The 24,567-nt window shown below is 49.1% G+C and overlaps 3 protein-coding genes across 7 annotated transcripts; 1 reads left to right on the forward strand and 2 right to left on the reverse strand.

The window, feature by feature from the left end:
- Window positions 1-3,727: 3,727 nt before the first annotated feature.
- On the reverse strand, window positions 3,728-5,912 carry ALKBH4 (alkB homolog 4, lysine demethylase). Of its 2 annotated transcripts, XM_071764826.1 has the most exons (4): window positions 5,779-5,912; window positions 4,901-5,098; window positions 4,039-4,439; window positions 3,728-3,930 (listed from the first exon to the last, which is right to left on the reverse strand). In XM_071764826.1, the coding sequence occupies exons 1-4, from the start codon at window positions 5,878-5,880 to the stop codon at window positions 3,798-3,800; spliced, it is 834 nt and encodes a 277-aa protein (XP_071620927.1). In that variant the 5' UTR covers window positions 5,881-5,912; the 3' UTR covers window positions 3,728-3,797. The 2 variants fall into 2 exon arrangements, with proteins under 2 accessions (XP_071620927.1, XP_071620926.1); XM_071764825.1 differs by having other exon boundaries at window positions 3,728-4,439.
- A 29-nt stretch (window positions 5,913-5,941) lies between these two features.
- Window positions 5,942-22,242, forward strand: LRWD1 (leucine rich repeats and WD repeat domain containing 1). Of its 4 annotated transcripts, XM_071764823.1 has the most exons (17): window positions 5,942-6,019; window positions 7,756-7,902; window positions 9,708-9,791; window positions 10,217-10,448; window positions 11,181-11,300; window positions 12,891-13,043; window positions 13,775-13,915; window positions 14,549-14,890; window positions 15,492-15,618; window positions 15,854-15,963; window positions 16,459-16,666; window positions 18,061-18,133; window positions 18,246-18,386; window positions 19,080-19,177; window positions 19,716-19,874; window positions 20,355-20,479; window positions 21,877-22,242. In XM_071764823.1, exons 5-17 carry the CDS (start codon window positions 11,202-11,204, stop codon window positions 22,018-22,020), a joined length of 1,920 nt encoding a protein of 639 aa, XP_071620924.1. In that variant the 5' UTR covers window positions 5,942-6,019; window positions 7,756-7,902; window positions 9,708-9,791; window positions 10,217-10,448; window positions 11,181-11,201; the 3' UTR covers window positions 22,021-22,242. The 4 variants fall into 4 exon arrangements, with proteins under 4 accessions (XP_071620924.1, XP_071620921.1, XP_071620922.1 ...); XM_071764820.1 differs by lacking the exon at window positions 9,708-9,791; XM_071764821.1 differs by lacking the exons at window positions 5,942-6,019; window positions 9,708-9,791 and adding an exon at window positions 6,638-7,239.
- POLR2J (RNA polymerase II subunit J) lies at window positions 22,161-24,130 on the reverse strand. The gene is made up of 4 exons (XM_071764827.1): window positions 23,979-24,130; window positions 23,698-23,787; window positions 23,292-23,466; window positions 22,161-22,605 (listed from the first exon to the last, which is right to left on the reverse strand). The coding sequence occupies exons 1-4, from the start codon at window positions 24,029-24,031 to the stop codon at window positions 22,570-22,572; spliced, it is 354 nt and encodes a 117-aa protein (XP_071620928.1). The 5' UTR covers window positions 24,032-24,130; the 3' UTR covers window positions 22,161-22,569.
- Window positions 24,131-24,567: the final 437 nt, after the last annotated feature.

Below are 24,567 nucleotides of genomic sequence, written 5' to 3' on the forward strand. Positions count from 1 at the left end.
ATTATTTGGACAATTTTTGCTTGGTAGAAAAATGTCTCTGCAGGCTCCAGCACTGGAGGGACCCTTCCTGAATCAAGGCAGGAGCTGTCAAGGACAGGGGTAGGTACCTGCCTTGCTTTAGGAGGTGACTTTGTCCCCTTCCCTCGTGTGCAGGAATCACGACGGAGCAGGACTGTGAGCTGGAGGGAGCAGGATCAGGTTCTCCCTTGGCCAGTGGCAGCTCTTACTCCCTATTTTTATCATCACCCCGGGGCAGGCCTGGCTCTGGCAGCTGCCCCCCTGTTGTTTTGGTGGCTTGCATGACTCGGGGAGGATTTATGAGCCTGGTGGAGACGTTGGATTTGACCATCCAGCCCTGCCCCACGTGATGGGTGAAAGCGATCCCGGGGGGAGCGTGCTCTGCCCTGAGCACTTGGTATGTGGGAATGTTGATGGGGAGATGGAAGGATGGGTGCAGCCACACAGCCAGTAGCCTTCAGAGCCTGGACACTGGGATTTAGGGATGGGAACTTCCAGCTTGCCCTGGAATGGCTGTGCTGGGCTTGGAGATGGAGGTGCAGGGTACCCGGTTGCTCACGCTTCCCGTTCTCCTCTCCTTTGGGATTTCGTGCTGTCCTTTCTCTTCTTCTCCTGCCTTCAAACAAACCACCAAAAAGCCTTGGGGTTTCCCTCCTGCTGGAGCTTTGTTATCTTCTGTGTTGTGTTGCATCTGCTTCTGAGTCAGCTTCCTCAAGCTGCAACCTCAGGATCAGATCTCAGCACAACTTGGGCCAGTGCTGGAATTTGCTCTTTAGCTTCTCTCAGGCTGCCTCCTTTTCAAACAAAACATCAATACTGGCTGGATTTAGACAGCATTCCTGGGAATACCTGTGTGCACCACTTCTACCCAGGCTTGGAACAGCCAGGAGTGCTTGGAGAAAAGAAAAATCTCTGTGTTTTAGCTTTGCCCATTCTTATTTAACCTCTGCATGAGCAATATTTAATGTAGGCCAATGCATGGATCTCAGTTCCTGTCCAGCTGCATGAGAGAAACTGGATAAACTCACTCAGTTTTAACACTTCTTGCTGATTTCAGACTGAATTTTTTGCAAGCTCAAGTCCTCCAGCATCCTCTATGGGTTAGCTTAGGTTTTGCCTTTTTTAAAAAAGAGCTGGGTCAGATATTATCTTTCTCCTTTTAAAATATACAAGTAGATAACAATTTGATGGGTTTCCTTTTAATGAGGGCCTGGCTCTTGGCATGTGTTTTACAAGTGCTAATCTTGGTTAAGGAGATAAACAGCTGTGATAGGAATTCTTGTGACACGAAGACCATTACAGTTTGTCTTATGTTAATAACATTAGCATAGTGGCCAAAATTACTTTTATGAGCTAATTAATTGGAATTAAATCCTCTTTATACTTTTCTCAGATTTCTGTGATACTTGACGGTGCAAACCAAGTGTTCTGCAGTGCTGTGGTTTGGCTTTTGAGGAGAGAACAGAAAGTTTTAGAGAGCACTTCAGAACCCAGGGTGTATAATTGCATTTTGATCTAAACTGATGCCCAAGAGATGGTTGAACAGGTGAAGAATGGCAAAAGATAAACATAGCAATGACTGTGGAGTGACTGGATTAAATTTTGGACTTCAACACCATCTAGGCAAAGCCCCTTTTTTTTGCTGTTTATTGAATTATTTGCTTTTTTGTTCCAGTTTAAGATCTCAGCTAGGAAGAGCTGGAATTTTCTGGCAAGAACAGCAGCTTCCCATATAGTTTGGTTGAGGCAGAAAAAATTCAGCTACCAAATGCAGAACACAAAGTGAACTAACACTGTGTATCTTGTTATTGTGGCACTGATTCATCACAAGCCATCATCTGCTGTGGCTGTGGAGAGAAAGAAACAGCAGGTATGTGCCCAGAGAGTATTTTAACAGGCTGAGAGCACAACATGGATTTAAAAGAGAGCATTTGGAACAAGGGCCAAAACATTAATGGCAATCCTTGATTGTTGCAGTTTGCTGGGCAACAAGCAGGTTGCTGGAGAGGTTTGGTGATGGGGGATGAGCTCAGTGCTTTGTCTAGAAAACCTTCCCTGGGTTTCCTCCCCTGGGGTGGCTTTGTGCTGAGCTCCAGCAGCCTGCCAGCCATCTCCTGCTTGCCCAAAGGTCTCCTGTTCCCAACAGCAGCTCCAGGTGCTGGGGACATCGTGTCCTCTATGGCTGCTGTGGGATGGGGCTGATCCCAGGAGTCTGCTGGAAAAAAGGGTCAGGAGCTGCCACTTCCAGAGCACAAGTCCCTGCTCTGGGGAGTCAGCTGGAGAAATTGCATTTCCTGGTATAAAACTCGTGGTGACAGCAGTGCTGCTCCTGGAGGTTGGGTTTCTGATGGAGAGGGAATGCTGGGAATGCCAAACCCACTGCTGGAGCATGTAGGTGACACCAGAGGTTTGGGGTTTAAGACTTCCCTACCCATGGGGTTGGAATTATCATGGAGATGTCCATGGAGATGTTGCAATACTGAGCTAAACTGAGAGTAGCTCATTGCAGCCATGGAGGGAGGTGGTATCTGCCAGCTTAAACTGTTAAAAAACACTCTGATTCACCCAAGTGATGTCTGTAACTTTGTTTTTGGGGTGTACAGCTCCCTCCCCTGGTGCAGAAGGCAGTGTCTGTGGTGTGTGTGCTCTGTGCCAAGAAGGTACTGCTGGATCCAGCTGTGCAGGGATGCCATGGATACACGTGTCCCCTTCCCCTCCCAACTAAAACCTGGCAGCCCTGTAAAATGTTTTACTGCTGTAGGTGTGACTGTGCTGAAGGGGTTTTGGTGAGTTGTTCAAGGATCCCAACTTCTTCCACAGCACAACTTTTATTTTCATGAGCACAGAAGTTTGCAGAGAGCAGACAGATGGCCTCAGATCTTAGGTACAAGGCATGAGTCAAACCTGGCTGCTGGAGGTGCCAAGAAAAAAAAAAAAAAAATGATAGGTGCCAGGGCTGCAGGCTGGTGCCCAGCTTATTCCCTAAATCAGACTTTTGCTACTGAGAGTGGACAGCAGGGTTCAGAGATGACAAATGATCAGAAAATAACACAGTCTGTGCAAGCTGTCCAGGCTGTCTCTGCAGAAGAGGCAGCACTGGCCCTCTGCAAATGCTGCTCTCTGCTCCCAGATGTAGGTCACACCCAGGATTTATGATTAATCCTCCCTGTTAAAGTATGAATCTTCAGCAAAAGATAATGACTTTAATTAGTTCTTGGTGTGTTGTGCTATCTGTGGAGAGATGCTTGCTTACCCCCCTTTCCCTGGAGAGCTGACCTCTAAAGGGCCCATCTGAAGCAGGTGAGAGCAGAGTTGTGTCCCCGGGGCCCAGCACAAAGCTAAAAGCAGTGAAATGGAACCAGGTGCCAGCCAGGAAAGGTTAAAATCTGCTGCAGGGCTTGGGCTGAACCTGTGCCAAGGGCTGAGTGATGCTCAGCTCATTTTAAATGGTTCTAAGTTTCTTTCTTGGTGTAATTTAAATACTTAAGAACCTGCTCGTGGCTTTTTGCATTTTGTTCCAACGCAGCTACTGAATTCAGCTGCTCATTTCTGACCTGGAGCTTTTTTCTGACTTTTGAGCTCCCATTGCCCAGGAGAACCTTCAACCAAGCAACCTTCCTTCCACACTCTTATTTGGTTGCTACATTTCCACGTGGTTGAGCTTCTCTCTCTCTCTCCATCCACTCGACTCCAGACACAAACCGAGCCATCCCAATTCCGCACCCATTTTATTTTTCCAAAATCACCACCAAATCCCAGCCCGCTTTTCCTCTGCCCGCTCACACCGGCCTTCCTTGAAACGAAAGGGCTCTTTCTAGCAGCTCTTTACCCAGCTCCTCATGTTTGCCTCCGGCGCTGAACTCTGCAGACAGCTCCCTGAAGGTCACACAGACCCGGCGGTGCTGGATGTGCCTGCGGTGAATCCCGTGCTTCCACTTGTACCGCGCAGCTCCCTGCAGCACCACCAGGGACCGGCGGGGTAAGTGGATGGCGACAGTCACCTCTTTACTGGGAACAAACCTGGGGGATAAAACGCAGTCATTTCCCTCTTCACCTGGATTTCTGCACGCTGAAGTCTGCCTGGGAGATCCGGGGGGGCTCGGTTCCCTGTTTTCTTGACTCCGAGTGGGGAATAATTGGATGCTGTCCTCTGAGTCACAGGACATGGAGAGCACAGTTTGGGAGAGCAAGTTTAAGCTGACAAGACGTTCTCCCCAGAGCCACCAGTCATCAAAATGAGGGTCGATGGCAGACCCTCTTTCTGGCAGGTAGTCCAGGTTACATTGTTCAACAGGGAAGAAACCACCCAGGACAGAGCAGGCCTTCATTTGTGCCACAAGCTTCTTGCTAAAACTTGGCAAACCAGTAAAGCTGCCAGCTTTCAGCCTTTGTTTCTTGAAGTTCACTTTGGGTCCGTAGTCCTGGTGGAAAAGAAAAGGGAGGGGATAAAGTTGGTGTCAAGGAGAAATCTAGGACAGGTCTGCTTGGAGGGCTCGTAGTCAAAACTTTTTGAGTTTCCATCATAATTTCCAGTGACCTGGTCACCAGGTTGTAAAAGGACTCAGTGAAGCTTTGTTAGTCTCTCTGGAATTAGATTTCTCACCTGTGAAGTAAAACCAAACCAAAATACCCATTTCTTTCATATTTGGAGACTGTGTGAAATTCAGTGCCTGATTATGCACCATCAGGTATGATTTGTTCCAACTGCCATGTATTTTTTGCAAGGAGCTGACTTTAATTACAAGTAATTCTTGCAGTTGATTTCAGGAAAAGCTTTCAAAGGGAAATATTTAATGAAATGTGTACGTGGTCTGAGTTTTAACTGAAAACAGCTCTCCTTTTCCAGAGGGATCTAAGAACACCCAGGCTGCTCATGTCAAACCTGTTTCTTTCGGCCAGACTGTGATGGTTTCCAATCATCCTGATCCATCAGTTCAACTATTTCAGATTCTTCATCTTGGCTAATGAACTCCTCTGCCAGAAACACTCCTGGAAATGGAAATGCCCAACCAGCAAATTCCGAGTGCTCATTTCCTTTAGCTAGGCCTGTTGCTGGACAGTAAGTGAAATTATCTTCTCCCTGTGGAAATAACAATGGAGAATGAAAGAAAGTGGTGGGGGAAAACTTATTGAGATGAGATATTTCCATGGTTTACCCCTGCAACTTTGCTGCTTGCAGCATGGGAACTGTCTGGACAGGATTTTTGTAGACACGAGGGGACAACTCTCCCCTGATTTTCTTACAGCTCCAGGTTAGAACCTGCTTTTCCTTCTTAGTAACATCTTTATCCTGCAAAGACTGGGAAGAACAGATGATCCTGGCTGACAGAGGTAGCAGGAGATTAATGGTCAGCATTCCTCGGGCTGGCTGTGGAGATGGGGGGTTTGTCAGATCAATACAAGTTGAATGAGGGAAGACGATCAAAATCACCAAAAAAAAGGCTGAGCTGGAGCTGGGCTGCCTTTTGTTAACGTGTGACACCCGGGTAAGCTCCGTCTTGGCTGCTGGGAGGCTCTGAAACATTTCAGGATCCCTAAAATTGAGGAGAAGCCACTTGGGCTCCTCTCACCTCCGGGGGGCTCCGTTTTCTCCCCGGCCTGCGCTCCCCCGGGGGGACCCAGCGCCCCTTGGGGTCCCGGGGCCTCTCCCGCATCCCCCTCCCCATCCCCTCCCTGAGGGGCAGCCCCGCATCGCCCCCTCCTCCCTCCCGCCGGCCCCGCCCCGCCGCCCGCCCCTCCCCGCCGCCCCCTCCCCGGTACCTGGGGGGGCGGAGCGGCCTGCGCGGGCCCCTCGCAGAGGAGGCAGGAGCGGATCCCTTTGCAGCCGCAGCCCGGCCCTTCGCCGCCCCCCGCCGCCTCCATCCCCGCCGGCTGCGCGGAGGATCCGGGCCCTCCGCCCCCTCCTCTTCCCTCCCTCCCTCCCTCCCTCCCTCCCTTCCTTTTTCCCTTCCTCCCCGGCTCCTCCTCCCCCTCCCGCCGCCACGGCCCGGCCCGCTTCCAGGTGAGGGGAGCGGCGGGCGGTGCGGGGCCGGTGCGGGGTCGGGGCAGGCGGGGTTGGGCGCAGGCCGCGCGGTGTGGGCAGCGGAGGCGGGGGCAGCGCGGACTCGCTCTCCCGGCAGCCCCCGCGCGGTGCCGAGCGGCGGTGCCGGGCCCGGCTGCGCCGCGGGGGGTTCTGGGAGTTGTAGTCACCTCACCCAGCGCACACCTCCCGCGGGGGCGCTTCGGGCCGCGGCCGCCGCCTGCCCTCACCGCGGCCTCCGGGGCAGCCTGAGGAGGCGGCCGCGGGCCAGGGACGCACCTGACCGGCTCGGCAGGGAGCCAGCACCGCCCTCCCTGCTCCCGGGTAGAGCCGCGGCCTGGCAGCCCCGGGCCTCCTCCGCGGGCCCTTGCGCTGCCGCGGTGTGAGGGGCGGCCGGGGCCGCCTCTATGCGGGCTGACAGGCGGGCAGCGGCCCTTTCGTCCCCGGTGTGGCGGGGGTCATGGAGCGGGGTTCCCCTGGGCTAGGCCGGGGAGGGTGGAATTGAATTCGTTTGCGTCTCCCGGCCTGAACCGGGCCCCGCTGTGGTGCTGCCGGCCCGGAGCTGCGGCGGTGGGGAAGGAGGGGGGTGATGGTGGGGGGTGTCCCATTTGGGTTGGGTTTTGGGGTCCCTCTTGGTCTCCCCGGAGGTGAGAGGGCTGTGTCTGAGCACAAAGAAGGCGATGGGAACATCCAGAGCCATTGGAGTCAAATTTTCTGTAGAGATGCTGAGCTGAGGGGAGTTTGGGAGGTTCAGCAGCTGATCCTGTGGCTTGGCTTTTAGGGACAGCTCTGTCACTTGAGGGATCCCATCCTGAGCAGCTGCTGGTGTCATTGTGCCATCCATAAAGGGCTGTCCCTACAGGTGTTAACAAAGCAATGCCCCACCAGACCCCACAGTCCATGGTTGGTGCCCAAGGAGACAGCTGAGGGACTCCTGTGTCCCCTGGGGCTTCCTGGAGTGGCATCAGCAGTGAGAGTAACATTAGAAGGCAGTTGTGAGGTTATTTCTTTTATTTCCCTCTCTTGGAATCTGTGGCAGCCATGAAGCAGTGATTTCATGAAGCTGATTTGGCCTTATTAGTTTTATTTTTCTAAATATCAGGGTATCAGTGGGTCTGTGCAGGTACCATCCCACAACACTGCATGAAACATCTGTTAATTACCAGTAACACACAGTGCTGGTGATTTGCTTTCTTGTTGAGGTAATGATGTTACTGCTCTGTGGGTGTTTATTCTGGTAACTAATTCAGTTCCCTAGAATTTTAGGGAATTTAGAAGTTGTTCAGCCATGAGTCTATTCACCTGCTCAGTGCTCAGCACACTGTGTCATTTCCACAGAAGGAACACATTCACAACAGGTGGAGTTATTCTTACTGTTTATTTGAAGTTTGTCAGAATCCTGGGAGCAGAGCTCTGTTGCTTAGGAGAGGTAGAAGGAGGTAACTGCAAGACTGTCCCAGTCCTGAGTGCTGTCACCCCATCCAGGACAAGTCTGTCTCTAATAACCAAGGGAGGCATTGCTGTTCTGGAGATGGGTTGGGTCAGTGCACTGGGAGCATAAAAAAAAAATTAAAATCTTTTCATTTCAAGCATGGAAAAATCAACTTCAAACACAGCAGCAAAATCAGTCACTAACCTCATAACTTTTTTTTTTTTTTTTTTTTTTTTTTTTGGAGTCAGTTGAAAGGACTTTCTCTTTTTCCTGTTTGTTTTACCAGGAAGGCTACAAGAAGACATCCTCCAGCTGACTGATCAGTGATTCCAGCAGAAGGGTGGAGATTAAAAATGTCAAAAATTACCACAGAACTGCTTTTGGAAAGAGCAGTTCCAAGATCTACAAGACTGCGAAAGATTGAGACCCTGAAGTAAGTGCAGAGAGCCCCATGGAAAATTCCAGCTGAATTCAGCTTGGGCCATCCTTTTTTTTTTTTTTTGTCTTTCTTCCCTGAAGCATTTTTACTGAAAAAAGATACAGAGCACAGGATGGGAGATGGCATTCTCAGTGCAGGAGCAGTGGAACTGTGCTCACTAAATGGGTTATCAGCAGTTCCCACCTCTTCTCACCATTAACATGGTGCTGCCTCCTTCTTTCTGTCAAACTGCTGAAGGCTGGGTCCTTATTTCCTAACACTGAGATACACTCCCTACCCCCAAAACACTTGCCTGCTGATGATTCTTTAATGTAAGAAAATCTCTTCTGGCCTGGAGTTTAGAGGCTTAAAAAATATATTTTTATGTTGTTTCCCATCCCTTTTCCTCTGCATCACCTTCAGTCTCCTCTAAATCCAGTTGTGTTTGTTCCTCAAACACTGCAGAGAGGGAGAACAAACTCTGATGTGCTTAGAAACTACTCAAAACAGTTTGGTGCTTAAGAGAGGTCATTGAAAAGATGTCTCCATATGCTGTGGTCTGAGCAGACCAGGAGGATTTTTAGTACCAGTACGAGGACCTAAAGGAGTGTCTGTGGGGTGCTGGGGGATCCCAGAGGGGTGGAACACAGAGGGGTCAATATTCTCCCCATTTCCTGCCCATGTTCTAGAGAAAGTCAGGCAGACAGGCAGCCCGGCCCCTGTTGCTCCTGCTCATTGCTTGGCTGCTGCTTCCCTTATCCCAGTGTTACTGCCCTTCTCCTGTTCCAGTAAGCCTGTGTCCCTTTTCATTCCCAACTTTTAACTTTCTCATCCTTATTCCCCTTTTACCTTCCCTTGAGAGGGTGCAGGGGGGAATAGGGAGTGGCTTTTGGTCCCCTCAGGCTGCTAAACAAATCAAAAGCAGTGGGATTTCACTACTCCAGAAGTGATTAATCTGAGTGGCTCAGCTATCCAGCTTCTGGCTGGTGCCTTTGTTGGTTTTGTTCCTGATGTAAGAGGTTTGGATTTCATATGTGCTCTTTAAAGTTATTTCTTTTAGTTTCTCTTCTGCTAAAATAACTGTTTTCAGAGGGAAACTCAAAAGTTTATCTGCAGAAGGTAGCCTGCAGTAACCTTGGTAACAAAGTGATGTTGAGCTGGTTGAAGCAGTGAATCTGCAGGGTGTGGCTGTTTCACAGCTGTACCACAGGTCTGAAGGGTTTCATTTCAGAAAATCCATTTGGCAAACACTGTTGAGTTTCTCCCCCAAAACCCCACATACTCAGGAGCCTTGCAGCCAGCTGAATTTGGTTCAACCTTTCTTATCTTCTGCTGGTTGGGCTTCTGAGATGACAAGTGAAGGAGAGGACAGGCTTATTCCTGGTTGTATTTACTTTATTTATTCACACTTTATTTATATTTAGAAGGCCCTTTTAAACTCATCACTAGAGAGGGGGATTCTGTTTGTTAAAAGAACTCAGGCTCGTTTCCTCAAGAGATGTTGGCAGCCAGGACTAGAAGCTCCCTTTGGAGCTCAACTAAATGATCTCATCAGCTCTAAATGACCCTTATATTAGGCAGTTTTCACTTTCTTCCAGTCTTTTTTTCCCCCCTCCCAAATATTGTGCCCCTTCCTCTTTCAGGGCAGAATGCTTTTGTTTTAGTGGCAACCTGGGGATTTTGTTTTAGAGGTTTTAGGTTAGAGGTTTTACACCTTTGCCATTGGAAGTAGCTGCCATTTTGCAGCAAAAGTCACTCTACAAGAAGTGGAAAAGTCATTTTTTTGGTGTGAAATTGAGGTTGTGCTTCTTTGAAAACAGGTTTGGGGACCCACTCTGCACTTGGCCTGAACTTCTAATGCAGAGAGGAAAGTTCTGAGCCAGATCAGCAAAGTGATCCAATTTGTGAGTAGAAACCCCAAGAGGAGGTGAAGGGGAGGACAGCTCTGGCCTTTTGGGATCACTGTAGTATTGCATAGACCCAGCTGTGAGATGGAATTGATGTTGCAAGGAAATAAAATGCCAGAATTCTTGGGGATGTAGTAATTTTCTCTACAAAGAAGAACTTTTCTGGTGATTCACTGCTCTCAGCCAACTGAGAGGTTTCCCTTGAGTCTGGTGGTGCCTCTTAGCTCAGACACATCTTTTCCATGGATGTGTGCTCAGAGCCCTGAGTGCTGCAGACAAGAAAAAGCAGGTTTGGCCAGGTTTACCCTGTTAATTGTGCTAATCTGAGAGGTGCCACCAAGAGGGACTTTGTGTCCTGTGAAACCCAGCACTTGTTTTTCCCATGAACTCCAGATACTTGATGTTCCCTTTTGTTTTTCCAGCCTGTCCAAGCTGCAGCTGAAGGCTGGAGACTTAGACCCACGTTTGTTTTCTCGTCTGAGGCATCTGCAGAAACTTGATCTCTCTGATAATTTACTGGAGAAATTCCCCAACAGTCTGAGCCTGCCTGATCTACGTGTCCTGAACTGCAACAACAACAAGCTGGAAGATGTCACTGCTCTGAAACAGTTCCCTCTGCTCGAGGAGCTCACCTATGAGAACAACAACTTGACAGTGAGTTGCCTCCCAAGCCCAGCATTAAATAGAGGAGGAAAGAAGCAGCAGCTCTGTGGAGTTCTTACCTTTTGTTCTGAGGCAGTGAGGGCATCTGAGAAGCAGCAAAGCTTTTTGTTCCCCTTCACCAGTTTGGGCCTCTCTTTCCCAGTCTGCAGAAGGGATTTGCCCAAAACCACTCGGATATTAAAACCTGGGGATCTTGGATTGATTTTCCAGGCCTGAGACCTCTCTTAGGCAGCTTATCAAGCAGGGTATCTTGCTCTCATTCTTGTGTGAAATACAGTGATGACTGTGTAGAAGTGACCTCCTTATATGTTCCTTTTAGTGGCCCTTGAGCTCTGGAAGAGCAGATTTCATTCCCTGATGGAGAGTTAAAGCTGAGGGTCAGTTGAGTTGGGATTTTCTGACTTCTCCCCAGAGGCTCTGCTGGCTGCAGTTTAGGCACCCAAAACTGTGGCAGCTCGCACTGCCACCACCTTGTGTCAGATGTCAGTACTGCCCCGGTGGGAGGCAGGGCTTGAGTCTGCACTTTTAAGATCCCAGCTCGAAGGAGAAGGTTAATTTACAACTCAGAGGTGACCCTCGAGGTGGAAATGCAGAAAAGAATTTACGAAACGTTTTTTTCTGGGTAAATCCATCCTCCTCCTCCACCTGGGTCGGGTTTTAGTAAAGAACCAAAGCAAATACCAAGTGTCTGACATTGGTTACTTTGTTGTCTTCTCTTCCTAGCTCAACGATGACTACAAAGTGATGTTTCTTTTGGAAAATCTTCGGCTGCTCAATGGCAAGGATATAACCAAACAGGCAAACCACGTGCGGCGTGTCAACAGCCGTAAGCTCACCAGCAAGGTAAGAGCTGTGCTATTGCTCTGAAATCTCTAAGCAAAGTTCCTGAAGTCAGCACAGACCAACAAATGATCAGATCCTGTGCTCAGTTTCATGATGGAGTTGGCAGACAAACATCAAATGGCTCAGCAGCAATTCTGATGTGATCTGAGCACAGCCTGCAGTCTGGAGTGCTTGGAAAATGTCTCACTGCTGCTTGCTCTGGGCACTGATTTTTATTTTTTTTTTGCTCTACCTGTTCTGTGTAGCCAATCCTGCCTGCAATTTCCATCACAGGAGAAGGAAGGGCTCTGCCTGACCCTCTAGTTTCTCAGCTCACTTTGACCAGCATTCAAAATGGGAGGACCCATTTTGCATCCACCTCCCCATCTCATTCACCTTGCTGCCCTGGCCCTGGGGATGGGAAGCACAAAACCAGGCTGAGGATAATCTTGCTTTTTCCAGCCTGCACCAGGAACAAAGATTTATTCTTTCTTCTTCTTTAGATGTGGATGTTTGGAGCTGTATCTTCGCTTGGTTGCATGCAAAGTTTAGCCCCTCACAAAGCATATTGTGATCTTGAGAAAAACCATTGTTCTATTATGAAAAAGGGTTTTGTTGGTTTTTGGTTTTTTTTTTTTGCAGTGCTGCTCTTACCATTTGTATGCCAGGTAGTTGATCTTGTTAATTCCTTCTGTGTAGCAGTGGTGGAGAGATCAAATTCTGAAGGCTGGGATGGCTTATTGTGCTGTTACCTCTGTAATACCTCAAAGGGTCCTGGTGAGAGCTGCTCAGCCTCTTCTCCAGACAGCAGGGCATGTTTAATGAGATGCCAAATGCTCCCCCATGCTGTTCATTTTGTGCTGGTATCTGTGCCCCAGATACATTCCCCTGATCATAGAATCACAGAATCATAGAACTGGCTGGGCAGGAAGGGACCTCAGAGATCATCAAGTCCAACCCTTGCTCCACTCCCACAGCAGTTCCCAGCCCATGGCACTGAGTGCCACATCCAGGCTCTTTTGAAATATCTCCAGGGATGGAGAATCCACCCCTTCCCTGGGCAGCCCATTCCAATGGCTGAGCACCCTCTCCAGAAAGAAATTCTTTCTAATGTCCAACCTAAACCTCCCCTGGCACAACTTGAGACCTCTTGTGCCCTCTTGTCTTGCTGAGGGTTGCCTGGGATGTTAATGCCTTGTACTTCCTGCTCAGTTCTTACTGCTGTGTCTAAAAGGAGATTTCTTGGGTTGAAATCCTTGCAGCTGGGTTGCTGCCCACCAGAAGCTCTCAGATGGGAAACTCTGCCAGTGGGTGAGCACCTCTGGGGCATGGTGGTGCCCATAGATCAGAAGCTTTTTGGAGTCAGAGGGATGCCAGGTGCATCAGTCCATGCTTGAACTACAAGAAAACTCAAACATCCCCATTATCCTGTGGCTGTTACAATAAATCAGTTACCTGCCAGGTAACCTGCATAAATTAAAGCAGTAACCATCCTGTAACTGGGAGAGCCTCAGGGTTGGCAACTTCAGAAATGCTTTCACAAACCCAAGAGCTTTGTGCTTTTCTGCTCTGTTTTTTTCTCTGTTGAGTAAACCCAGTTTTTATGCCTAGGTTACTGCTCACTGGAAAAAATTCTTCCATGACCAACTTCCTGAGAAATACACAGCTGAGCAAGTGAACTCCATCAAGGAAAAATTCCTGAAGTCAGTGCAGACCAACGTTGTGCATGGCCCCAGCTCACTCAGTGAATTCACCCGCTGGCGGGTAGGTTACACTGCACTTCCCTCAGGCAAGGACTCTGCAGCCTGATTCTGACCAGATTTGATTAAAATGCTCTCTGGGTTTGGGTTCAGGGCATCAGGGCCCTTGCAGGCTTTTTTCTGTAACTTTTTCTGGGTTTTTTCACTGCTTTGTTCTGCAGTTGCAGAAGCAGCAGGAGTAAATGTGCACCATGTTGAATGACTGCCATTAAACATTGTTTAATTCATAAGCAGGAATGATACTTGCACTAATTAGCAAAACTGCAATATCTTAGTACTTAATTAATTGTAAATAACTCTTAATGGCAACCTTTAGTCTTGATGAAAGCTGTATGAAAGGAGAAAAGGTAATGACAGAGCTGTAGTTACTCCCAGTGGGGAAAGATACCATTTAGTTTGTAACATATATTGTACCTGCATGTGCAGACTTCCAGTTGAGGCTTCCATCTCTCCTTTGTCCTGTGGCTTTGCTGTGCTGTTGTTTTCACAAACCTGTGCCCTGGATGCCTGTGACAAAGTGAAGTTCTTGGGTCAGTTGTGTCAGCAGGACATGGCCTGCCAGGCTGTTAGCTGAGGGCTCCTCTATCACTTCTGAAATTCACACAGCACAGTGGAGGCAGATATTAAAAATGCAGCAAAGCAGCTCTGTCATTGCACATCAGAGTTTGACTGATGTTGCTTTTTGTCTTTTTTTTTTTTTTTTTTTTTTAACATATCCACATATTTGCTTTTAAGGTGAAAATGATTGCAGAAGAGTTTCTGACATACTCACTGGGCCTGGAGTTAAACACAGATCCTGAACCAGAGGAAAAGATGGATGAAAATGAGGAAGAAAGTACAGAAAGCCCTAGGGAAGATGCAGAGGACGTGGGTCAGGTAAGTGATTTTTCCAGTTACATTAAAAATCTCCTTTTTATTTTTTTATTTCATATGAGTTCAGCAGCACTCCTCTGTTTACATTTATGACCCTCTGGTAACTGTAGGGCCAATTTTGGGCTCCCACCTGTATTCAGCAGCTGAGGCTCCTTTTTTATGGCCAGACTGAAGCTTTTTCAGCAATGTGAAGGTTGAGTCACTGTCCAAACTTCCATCCTCATAGGAGACTCAAAAGATTCCATGGGTATAGCCCTAGTGACTCTCCCTCTCCTTTGAGGAAGGGATAATTTTAATGAGAGAACTGGGCTGATGCCTGGCCAGGCTGTGCTGGTGCTTGCCTGCTTTGAAATGGTGGCAGACTGAGCCCCTTTGGTCCAGATTTGGTTTTCTACATCATCTGTAAATCCCAAGTAAGTGGGACAAGGGAAGGAAGATGAAAATGGGGCTGGCTGAGGGATTTTCATTAGCTTCTGTCTCTGGGAGCTTCACAGCTCTGGGCTGTCTGATTCTTGGAACCAGTCTGTAACTAGGGGAGGGTACTTGCTTTTGAATAATTAATATCTCTGGCATAATTATCTCTGGAATAATTAATATCTAAGAAGCTTGTGCAGAAACTAACAACATGCCTTATAGGTCACAGTAACACCCAGCAAGAGGAAAAGAAATAATTCCAAATCAGGGTCAAGAAACAAGAAGTCCAAGTCCCAGGCAAACGTCAAGGAGGACGTTGCTGTTAGTCCCAGAAAATCCAGTCGTGTGCAGGATGAGCCAACTCCTGAGAAACCAAGATCATCAAACCAGCCAGTCAAAGAGGAAACCCCTGAGCAGGGAGCTGAAGGGACACAAAGGAATGGAGAGCAGTTTCCCAAGGGGCAAAGCAACAGAAGATCCAGCCAGCTGGCAGGGGAACAGAAAAGCCAGGAGCAGGACAACGGAGTCATTAGTTTGACCCCAGTGAAGAACTCTGAGGGCAAGGTATGTTCATCACCCTCCTTGGGACTGGCTTTGGGCCTCTTGCTTTGGTGGGAGGAGCCACAGTGAGATTTCATCAGCTTGGAGCTCCTAGTTGGACAGATAATGTTGTGAGTTATGGGTTTTGTTTTGTTGTTTTCAATCTCTCAGAGGCACCAGGGAAGGCCTCCACCTGGAGACAATGAATCCCCTGCAGGGGATGATGGATGGACCAGAGCTCTTGGGTGGTGAACTCCAAGCCTGTTCTTAACAATGGGACTGGCATGACTTGCTCTCAGGTTTTTCTTTCGTGGAGAAAGGTTTTTTCCCCCCCTCTCAGCTCCAACCAGTTGGGATCTAAAGGGTTTTTGACATTTCCCTGCAGCAGGAAGTGGGGTTCAGTGCTGGGGTCTGCTGGGCACATCTTGTCTGAACAGTTGCCTGCTGGTTTAGGAGTCTTGAGCATTGGTGGCACCTCAGTCTCTCCTGTTCTCTGTAGCACAGAAGGGCTGAAAAATACTCGAGTTGAACTCAGAGTGCTGGGTTCAGCAGAGGGTTCTTTCTGTCAAGGCAATCACAGGCTGTCAGGGGACTGAATTTTCTAAATGTGGATGGTTTATTGTAGGAGGATGTCAGTGCAGAGCCATTGCATTTTCTTCAGTGTCACAGTAAAGGCAACAGCCGCGAGGATTTTAAAACCCAGCTCTGGTCCTGTGTCTTCGAGCCATTGCTAGACTCTGGAGCCAGGAAAGGTGAGCTCTTAAGAGGTTTGCAGGATTCCCAGAACCACCCAGCTCTGGAATCCCAGCGTTAGACCCCTGCTCCTTCAAGCTGTAGTCTCCGTTGTCAGGAAGAGACTTGCTTACATCCTTCTTCTTTGACTTTGGAAACAGGAGACTGGGAGAGCACCAGGCAGTGCAAAGCTGCAGTCTTCGTGCATTAGCTGGGAGCCTGGGAGCTTCTCACCTTCTTCTCTTCATCTTTCAGATCCCATCGTGAGCTCCTCCAGAACTGTGGCCACTTGTGGAGGGGAATCCATCTGTCTGATTGACTGTGAGACGGGGACAGTGCTGAAAAAGTATAAGGTGGCTACAGAGGTAGGTTGCAAGTGGCAGGAGTAAACATTGAGTATAAATACCTGAACCTGTTATTAGATGTTTCTTGTGTATACAGAAGAGAAATCACAAGGAGTTCTTTCAGAACTTTCTTTAAGAACTTTCTTTCTGAAAGAACTTTCTTTCAGGTTTCAAGCATTAGTGTGGACAGGTCTTTAAAAGGGGAAGACAGACACTAAGTTTTTCTTGCTAATCCTTTTAGCCTGGTTCAGCTTTATTTTTTTTTTAGTTTAGAAGATTAGTCTGCCTCTCTTCTCCTTCCCCAAGCATACGTGTGCCCAGGCTGCTAAGGCTGCTGGACAGCACAGAGGTGGCTGAATAGTTTGTGCTCTTCTCAGGGTTGTCTTGAGATTGATGCTCCAGCTGGAACAATCGTGTCCTTTCACCTGAATAGCTCTTGTTATCTTTACTTGTGAGCTGAGAGCTGTCCTGCTGGCTGGGCTCTTGCATGCTCTTTTTGGTTTCTTCCTATCACAGGAGTTTTTTAGTGTTGCATGGACAACCCTCACCATGACAATCAGTGACAGTCGGAAAAAATCCCACAATATCCTGGCAGCTGCTGGGAGGAGAGGGATTGTCAAGCTGATCCACGTGGCTGCTGACTTCTGCTACGGAGAGATAAAGGCTCATAAAAAGCCCATTGCCACTGTCTGCTTCAGCCCAGCTCGAGAAACTCACCTCTTCAGTAAGTCCCTGCTTCAGAATCTCTTCAGCTTTAGATGTAGAGAAAGGCTGAGTGTCCTTGACAAGGGGAATTGTCACCAGGGGCAAGCAGGGAGCACGCAGGGATACAGAGATTCTGGAGGGGGTGTTGCCAGGCTCGGGTGGCAGTCAGTCATCTACAGAAGGTACAGCTTGTTTCAGGCACAGCTCCTGTTTCTCTCTGGGCAGCTCTAGGGGGGGTTGCTGTCACACACACATTAGCTACAAACAAGCAGAGGATCCGTTCCACAGGGCTGAGTAAGAAGAATGATGGGCAGAGCAGGCTGTTGGGGGCAGGCAGGGAGCAGGGCTCTGATCCAGCATGGCAACAGGGGAAATGCAGCATCCAGTGGGGCTGTTGGAGTTCTTTTTCTCCAACAAGCAAAACTCTGCTTAACTGCTGTTGAATCAATGAGAATTTTTTTCTGAGTTCTGGGCCTCGTTAAGTTTTTTAATTTTTATTCAAGTAGAGCTTTGTAGGGCCCCCAGAGGCTGAGGCTTACAGGCTGGTGGGGAGTGAACCATCATGTTACAAATTACAGCAGCATTGTCAGGGCTTGGAAGTGGCTATCACAGAGCCACACCTGCACCCCACAGCACATTGTTTCCCTTTGCCTGCAATTACCCACATCCTGGAGTGGTTAGAGTGCTACATGAACCATCAAAAGTGGGATTTTCTTAAAACATGGATATCTGTAGTGGATGCCTTTTAGGAAGCAGCTCAAAAAAGCAGAATCCTAGAGAAAAAAGGAGGCTGACAGCATGGCCATATCTGATGGTGTGACCAGGCAGGCTCATCATGTTGTACAGAAAAATGTGCAGTAATGGAGAGTCTCTCCATGCCTGTTTGGGGATTGAACAGTAACCCCTTTCCTGTGAGCTTGAGGAGTGTCAGATTGCTCTGAGTAATGCATTAGAAATGTTTCTGCTCTGAGTGCAGCAGCTTGGTGACAAAGACATTTAAGTGTCTTTCACCCTTGATGCCAGTGCCTGACATTCCCAGTGGGAGCAGAGTGAGCCCTGGGTCTGTGGAATGAAGTGGTGTCTGCCTGAAAGCAGAGGGTTTATTTTAGCTTCCACTGGAACCCACCACCAGAAACCTGAGCTTAAAGAGGCACTAATTAAAAATGTCCAGGGCTTAGTGGTGGAACCAAGGAAAAACAAACTTTTATTTGCTCCTCTTGGAGCAGAGAATAAGAATGCAGATGACTGACTGTGCATGTTTGACAGTGTCTGTGGTGCTGAGTGGCTGCTGCTGTGCTTTACCCAGCTCTCTGATGCCACAGCAGCCTGTGACACAGGTAGAATTGCCAGCTAGGATGAGAAAAGGCAGATGAGCAGCAGTGTCACTACCTGCTTCTCTTCTGTGTCCCACAGCTGCATCCTATGACAAGCACATTGTACTCTGGGATATTGGGATTCCAGACTGTGACTACAATTTCAAAGCAAGGTAAAAGTTCAAAAACCAGATGTGGCCAGTCTAGGAGCCTATGCCTGTCATCTTGCAGCACCACTTAACTGCTTGTTCTCTTTTTATTTTTTAATTTTTTTTTTTTTTGTAGCCAGCTGCTGGTGCTGGAATCCCTCTCTGTTCCCTTACGGATCGCCCTGGTCCCCACCTGCCCAGAGCAGTACCTGGTGGCTGGCTGTGAAAACAGCTGCCTTGCCTGGAATATAAAACTGGATAAGGAACAAAAAAGCAGGTGAGATCCAAAAGCTGGGGGCCCTGCATGTGTTTTCCATAACAAGTAGAGGTAATCCTAGCAAAAGCTTTATTTCTAACCCAGGGGCTCAGAGCAAGAAAAGCAGCATGTCCTGCCCAACTGAAAACATCCTCCCCATCCCATAATGGCCAAGAATAAATATTAACATACTGCTGAAAGGAGAGTTTTAAGACAGCCCTGAACTTGTAGCAGGGCTCCAGCCTGCAAATGTTGCACCATTTTTGAAGGCCTGTGTGTAATACAATACCCTAAAAATTAAGGGTGTAGAATCTTGGGGAGTAGTGTAAGGGAAGATAAATTCTTGGATTGAGTTCAGTCTCCCAGCAAGGCCTTCCCTGCTGCTGCTGCTATGTGGTTACCCAGGAAACTGGCACTCTGGGAGCACAGCAAACAATTAGAAGAAGGAAGCAAGTGAAGTCATGCTCTGTTGACACAGGGTAATCCTCATGCCTGCAAGAACAGTCTCTTATGTAAACAGGTGTCTGCTCTGTCAATAAACCCAGGTGGCTGAAAGCAGGAGTTCAAGTGGGAATTGCTCAGAGGTTGGCAGGAGGCTCAGCCACTCAAACTCTCACTTTCACACATGAATTCCTTCTTGGGTTCTGTTCCCGAGTTGCCCTTCAGCTGCTGCCCCAGCAGGACTGGACTCACATCACCTTCCCCCCATTCTAGGCCTTTTGAAACCATATTCCAGTTTCCTGATGAGGAGGGAGGCCTGACAACAGCTCACAGGGTCGATGGTTTGGCTTTTCTGAACGATGATGTTGTTGGTGAGTAGGAACATGAGAGAGAAACCCAGAGCAAGCTGGGCACGCAGCGTGTGGTGGGTGATGAGCAGAGGGGCTGAAGGGGGTGTGACTGCTTCATCTTTAGATTTCTGAGGGCTACACAGAATGGAGTTGTCTCCCATGGGCACTCATCTTCACCTAAAATGGGGGCTTGAGGAGAAAATGTGTCACCGAGGCAGCTCCTTGGGAGCAGGCGTGGCTGAGCCACGGGTGCTCGAGGGCTGGGGAGCAGCAGTTGAGGGGTTTTTGCAGGGGAATTGGGGGTTCCCACATTGAGGGTGTGCTTCTGTGTAGCTTACACTTGTTCTGCAGTGCAGGAACATAAATATGGGCCTGAAAGTCCCTCTGCAGGCTCCAGTTAAATCTTGAAATAAGATAAAGGAGGTGGAGCCTGCTGGCAGCAGGTCCCGCATTTTAAAAGCCCAGCTGCTGGGTGGACCACCTCGACCAGAGCTTTCATTTTAGGACATTTCACTTCTTCTCAGCACCTGACACAGCCTCTCCCTTCTTTCTTCCCTAGTTTCCAAGAGCTCCAAACCAGGATGCATCTACCTGTGGAGCTGGAGTCGCTCATACACCAAGGCAAAAGGCTGCCAGCGCACGGTGTCCGCGGTTATTCTGGCTGAGCTGGAGTGGTCCACGACAGACATGTCCTACCTGACACTCAGCACCTGCCCAGGTAAGAGAAAAAAAACACCTTCCCTCTCTCTAGCAGAGACAGACACAGGGGTCAGGCCTGGATTTGAGCTGTTGTCACCCCTTCCCCCCATCAAACACAGAGTTGCTCCTAGGCAGAGCTGAGGGCACGGCCCTGTGGGGTTCCTGGCCCCGCAGCAGGGGCAGGGATCCCACAGCTGGGGTGTCAGATAACAAGGAATAAAAAAAATATAAATCCCTGCTCTGATTGCCACTTCCCAAAACTAGGAAGCCAGAAGAAATGCCAAAGTGTTTAGCACTGGTGTTTCTGTATTAGATAGCTGATTAATCTTGAAATTAATTCTCTTTTCCACACAAAGTAGGTTAATGGTTTGTTTTTTTTTTCTGAAATCTGATCTCTTCCCTGGGGATCCCACAGCCCCCTCCCCTTGAGCTTTGGTTTCCAGAGGAATGGCCTCCCAGTCCCATACTTATTTCCCAGCTGTTTCTTTTGGTCTCACAGCAAAATCCTTCGTGTTCTGTGGGGATGAGAAGGGAGGTGTGTGGATGTACAACCTCTCAAACTACACCACAGCCTGGAGCTCTGCCAAGGGGAAACGCTCAGACAAGAGGATCCCTCCCACTCAGGTAGGGCTCCTGTCCTCCTGGGGCTGAGCTGGGCCTCCTGTCCCCCTGCTGCTGCAGCTGTCCCCACCCTGCTGAGCATTGTCACACCACCACGTGCCAGGGGTTTGCTTTCCTCATTCTGTCCCGAGGCCACCACCTTTCAAATCACAGCTGTGACAGGACTGGGAGCTGTAAAGCTCCCTCCCCAGGGCTGCAGCTTGGCAGCTCCTCCCAGCAGCAGGGCCTGGGCTGGGTGTTGGGTACACAGCAGGTACAGACACCACTTCCCTGAGCCAGACCTGCACCCAGGAAAGGCCTCGCTGCTTCCCTAGGCTCCTGCTGCCCTTTTTTTTTTTCCAGCTGGGCATTTCCCTGGCTTCCAGCTTCTCCTTTTCCAGGCTGTCAGTCCCCAGGCATGAGGGCAGGCACACACTGTCCTTCCAGAGCCACATTACCCCCCTGAGGCTCTGACCCACCCCCTGGTCACTTTGCATTTGGGGAAGAACACCACGATGTCCCAGTATAGGTTGGGGGCTGAGCTGCTGGAGAGCAGTGTAGGTGAAAGAGACCTGGGGGTCCTGGTAGACAAGAAGATGCCCATGAGCCAGCAATGTGCCCTTGTGGCCAAGAAGGCCAATGGCATCCTGGGGTGCATTAGAAAGGGTGTGGTTAGTAGGTCAAGAGAGGTTCTCCTCCCCCTCTATTCTGCATTGGTGAGGCCACACCTGGAGTATTGTGTCCAGTTCTGGGCCCCTCAGTTCAAGAAGGACAGGGAAGTGCTTGAAAGAGTCCAGTGCAGAGCTACTGAGATGATTAAGGGAGTGGAACATCTCCCTTATGAGGAAAGGCTGAGGGAGCTGGGTCTCTTTAGTTTGGAGAAAAGGAGACTGAGGGGTGACCTCATCAATGTTTTCAAATATGTAAGGGGTGAGTGTCAGGGAGATGGAGTTAGGCTTTTCTCAGTGGTGACCAGTGATAGGACAAGGGGTAATGGGTGTAAATTGGAGCATAGGAGGTTCAAGCTGAATATCAGAAAAAATTTTTTTACTGTAAGGGTGACAGAGCCCTGGAACAGGCTGCCCAGGGGGGTTGTGGAGTCTCCTTCACTGGAGACATTCAAAACCCACCTGGACACGTTCCTAGGGGATGTACTCTAGGGGGCCCTGCTCTGGCAGGGGGGGTTGGACTAGATGATCTTTCCAGGTCCCTTCCAACCCCTAGGATTCTATGATTCTATGATTATTCCCCCACATTCAGCATCAAGCTGCACCCCCTCTTCCCAAAGGGAAAAAAGCCTTTTTATTCAGCTTCCCTAGGGACAGGGAAGCAGATTCCACCCAAACCCACTCTCCAAACCCTGCAGTAATTCACCAGCTCCCCTTTCCCCACTGCTCCCCCCCCTCTGATCTCCTCTCTAGATCCTCAAGTGGCCGGAGCTGCGGGCGAATGGGGAGCAGCTGAATGAAGAAGTTCTGGTGAACAACGTGGTGTCAGACCCTGCTTTCACTTACCTGGTTGTTCTAACCAGTGTCAACATAACAGCCATTTGGAAGAAGTCCTAGTTGTGTGTAACACTGCTTCATGCCTGTGCTTTGAACTAGTGCAGTATTAGTGACTGTTCCCCGTGTAACCATCAACGTTTTCTAGAGCAGCTGTTCCGTGGATAAAAAAAAAGAAAAAAAAGTTTGTTAAACTCATCAGCTCGTGGTAAACATCCACTTTCCTTTACTGTAAGTTTATTTGTTTTATAGAAATGACACTTAATAAAACAAAACACCGGTTCAGCTGGCAGTGCTGAGGCTTTTTGAGAAAGGAAAGCAGAGAGTTCAGCTCCTTCCCAGGCTGGGATTAACCCCACAATAAATTCCCCACCAGTCCAGTACAAATGTTTGCCTTCAGGATCCAATTGGAAAAGCAGAAATCATTTTAATGACTTATCCATCAAATCAAGATATAAATCCTCCTGGCAAGGCGTTTGCCAGGCAAAAAAAAAAAAAAAATCCTTGAGGGGTGGGTGCTGTCAACAACATGAGTGGAACAAGTGGGAAAATGTTTGTCCTGACTGGAGGTTTCAGCAGGCAGATGGTTCTGGCTCAGAAGAATGGGTGGTTTCACTCAATTCCTTCTTGTTTATCTTTAATAGCAACCTGAAAAACAATAAAAACCACACACACACAAAGAGAAGGATTGTTACTGAGCTGGAGGAAGGCAGGTTAGACATCCAGACCAGCCCTGTGACACACAGGAACCTTCAGAACCCATCAGTGGGAATCACTACACCCTCCAGAAAATAAATACTTGGATTAAAAATCAAACCAGTTACAAAATGGGTGTGCTGGTCCCTTTCACTTTGTGGCAGAACACACTACAAGGACAGTCCCTGACTCTGGTCCCCCTGGTTTTTGTCTGAATTAACTTTTAGGGCAGATTTAAGTCTCAAAAAAAAAAAAAAAATCAGGGGCACAGTTGAGCAGAAGCAATGAACAAGTCACAGTAAATAAATTAAAAAATACTATCCCAAAAAGTTGGCAGGAGACATAAAGAAAAGAAATTAGAAAATGGTTTTCTAAAGGAGTAAGACTGAGAAAAAAATGGTGCTGGACACTTCAAGAGTTAACAAGTACCACTGGGTCCTTGCTGGGTATAAAATAACTCCTGAGAGCAGAGCAGGCAGACCCCACCATGCTGAGTAAATGACACTGCACAGCTTTAATTAATTTATCAAGGTAAAGCAGCAGCTCTTAAGCTACACCACCCCTCCCTTTGCTTTGATTTTAATTACAGGTATACCCTGATATTTAAAAAAAAAAACCAAAAAAAGACACAAACTGACCCTGAACCTCTCCTCCAGGAGGGAGAGCTCACTGATGAGATCTGTGATGGCATTGGTGAAAGCTTCCTGGGGGCTGTAGTCAGGGGTGGTTTGGACACGGATGATGATTTTGTGTTCCAGGGGGTGAGGCACCTTGTACCCTGCAAATAACACCTGGGGGTCTTTGAGTAATTGCCTGGAGGGGAAAAGCAGCAGTCAACAACCACACAGCACAAATACAAAAAATACATTTTCATAGTTAAATGGATTTATTAGCTTCCCACAACACACACACAGGCTCAAACGAACATGTTTATAGAGGATATTCCCTCAGCTTGGCCCTGCCACCGTTTATCTCCTTTTTCTCTAGGGCTCCAATAACCAAAAAGCCCCAAACCTCCCCCAAATCACCCCTTCCCCAGCTCACGACTTGATGATGTTCCCCAGCGTGTGATCCTCCTTGTTGATGGTGAAGAGACAAGCGTTGGGCACCTTCGTGTCCTTATTGATGGCGATCCTGAGGGGACAGGGAGGGATTTTTACCTCAGGGAGCTCCTCGGTACAACCCCAGAGGACAAGGGGGGTTGGGGGGGGTAGGCCCGGGCTCCCCGTACGGAGCGTTCGCTCCGTACGGGGAGCCCGGGCCTACCCCCCCCAACCCCCCTTGTCCCGACCCATTTCTGTGTCCTGTCCCCCTCCTCCTCTCACTTTTTTTCACCCTCGAAGAGAAGGAAGGACTCGAATGCCGGCGGAGCGTTCATCCCTCCCGAGTTCTCCCGCTCCTTCCCGGAGCATCCGTCGCGTCGTTTCCGCTCCGCTCCCGGTTGTTACAGCGCCCCCCGGCGGGCGGGAGGACTCAGTGCAAGACGTCACGCGTCGACGACGTCATCGGTGATGTCATCCGTGATGTCATCAGCGCCACTGCGCGCCTCCCTTCCCGCGGTTTCCGCCGGTGATTCCGCCACCGGTGCCCTCCCTACTGCTGCCGCCAAGGAAGGGCCGGCGGTGACGTCAGCGGTGACGTCACAGGGAGCACCGACACCGGTGACGTCATCACCCCAGCAGAACCACCGGAGGCACCGCTGCTGCAAACACCTGAGGTGGCACCAGCGTGGCGTCCGTGTCACCGGTGCTACCACCAGCAGTAGGGCCACCAACCAGTGCTGCCACCAGCAGAGCCACCAGCGGGGCCACCACCACCATCAGTAGGGCCACCAGAAGGGACACCAGTGGTGCCACCAGCACTATCACCCGTGTCACCACCAGTGGTACCATCAGTGCCACCACCACCAGCAGC

This window comes from Heliangelus exortis, chromosome 21 (assembly GCF_036169615.1).
Source record: "Heliangelus exortis chromosome 21, bHelExo1.hap1, whole genome shotgun sequence".
In the NCBI taxonomy this organism is placed as follows: domain Eukaryota; kingdom Metazoa; phylum Chordata; class Aves; order Apodiformes; family Trochilidae; genus Heliangelus; species Heliangelus exortis.

Bases quoted from the DNA above. Each gene is read 5' to 3' on its own strand.
- POLR2J (XM_071764827.1), bottom strand. From the start codon at position 24,031: ATGAACGCTCCGCCGGCATTCGAGTCCTTCCTTCTCTTCGAGGGTGAA. The intron at 23,467-23,697 runs GTGAGCTGGGGA...TTTCCCCTCCAG, and splicing joins CTGGGGAACATCATCAAGTC to GCAATTACTCAAAGACCCCC. The intron at 22,606-23,291 runs GTCAGTTTGTGT...ATTGTTTTTCAG, and splicing joins TCCTGGAGGAGAGGTTCAGG to GTTGCTATTAAAGATAAACA.
- ALKBH4 (XM_071764825.1), bottom strand. From the start codon at position 5,880: ATGGAGGCGGCGGGGGGCGGCGAAGGGCCGGGCTGCGGCTGCAAAGGG. The intron at 5,099-5,778 runs GTACCGGGGAGG...TTATTTCCACAG, and splicing joins AGGCCGCTCCGCCCCCCCAG to GGAGAAGATAATTTCACTTA. The intron at 4,440-4,900 runs GTTTGACATGAG...CTTTTCCACCAG, and splicing joins AGTCTGGCCGAAAGAAACAG to GACTACGGACCCAAAGTGAA.
- LRWD1 (XM_071764820.1), top strand. From the start codon at position 7,823: ATGTCAAAAATTACCACAGAACTGCTTTTGGAAAGAGCAGTTCCAAGA. The intron at 18,134-18,245 runs GTAAAAGTTCAA...TTTTTTTTGTAG, and splicing joins GACTACAATTTCAAAGCAAG to CCAGCTGCTGGTGCTGGAAT. The intron at 20,480-21,876 runs GTAGGGCTCCTG...TCTCCTCTCTAG, and splicing joins AGAGGATCCCTCCCACTCAG to ATCCTCAAGTGGCCGGAGCT.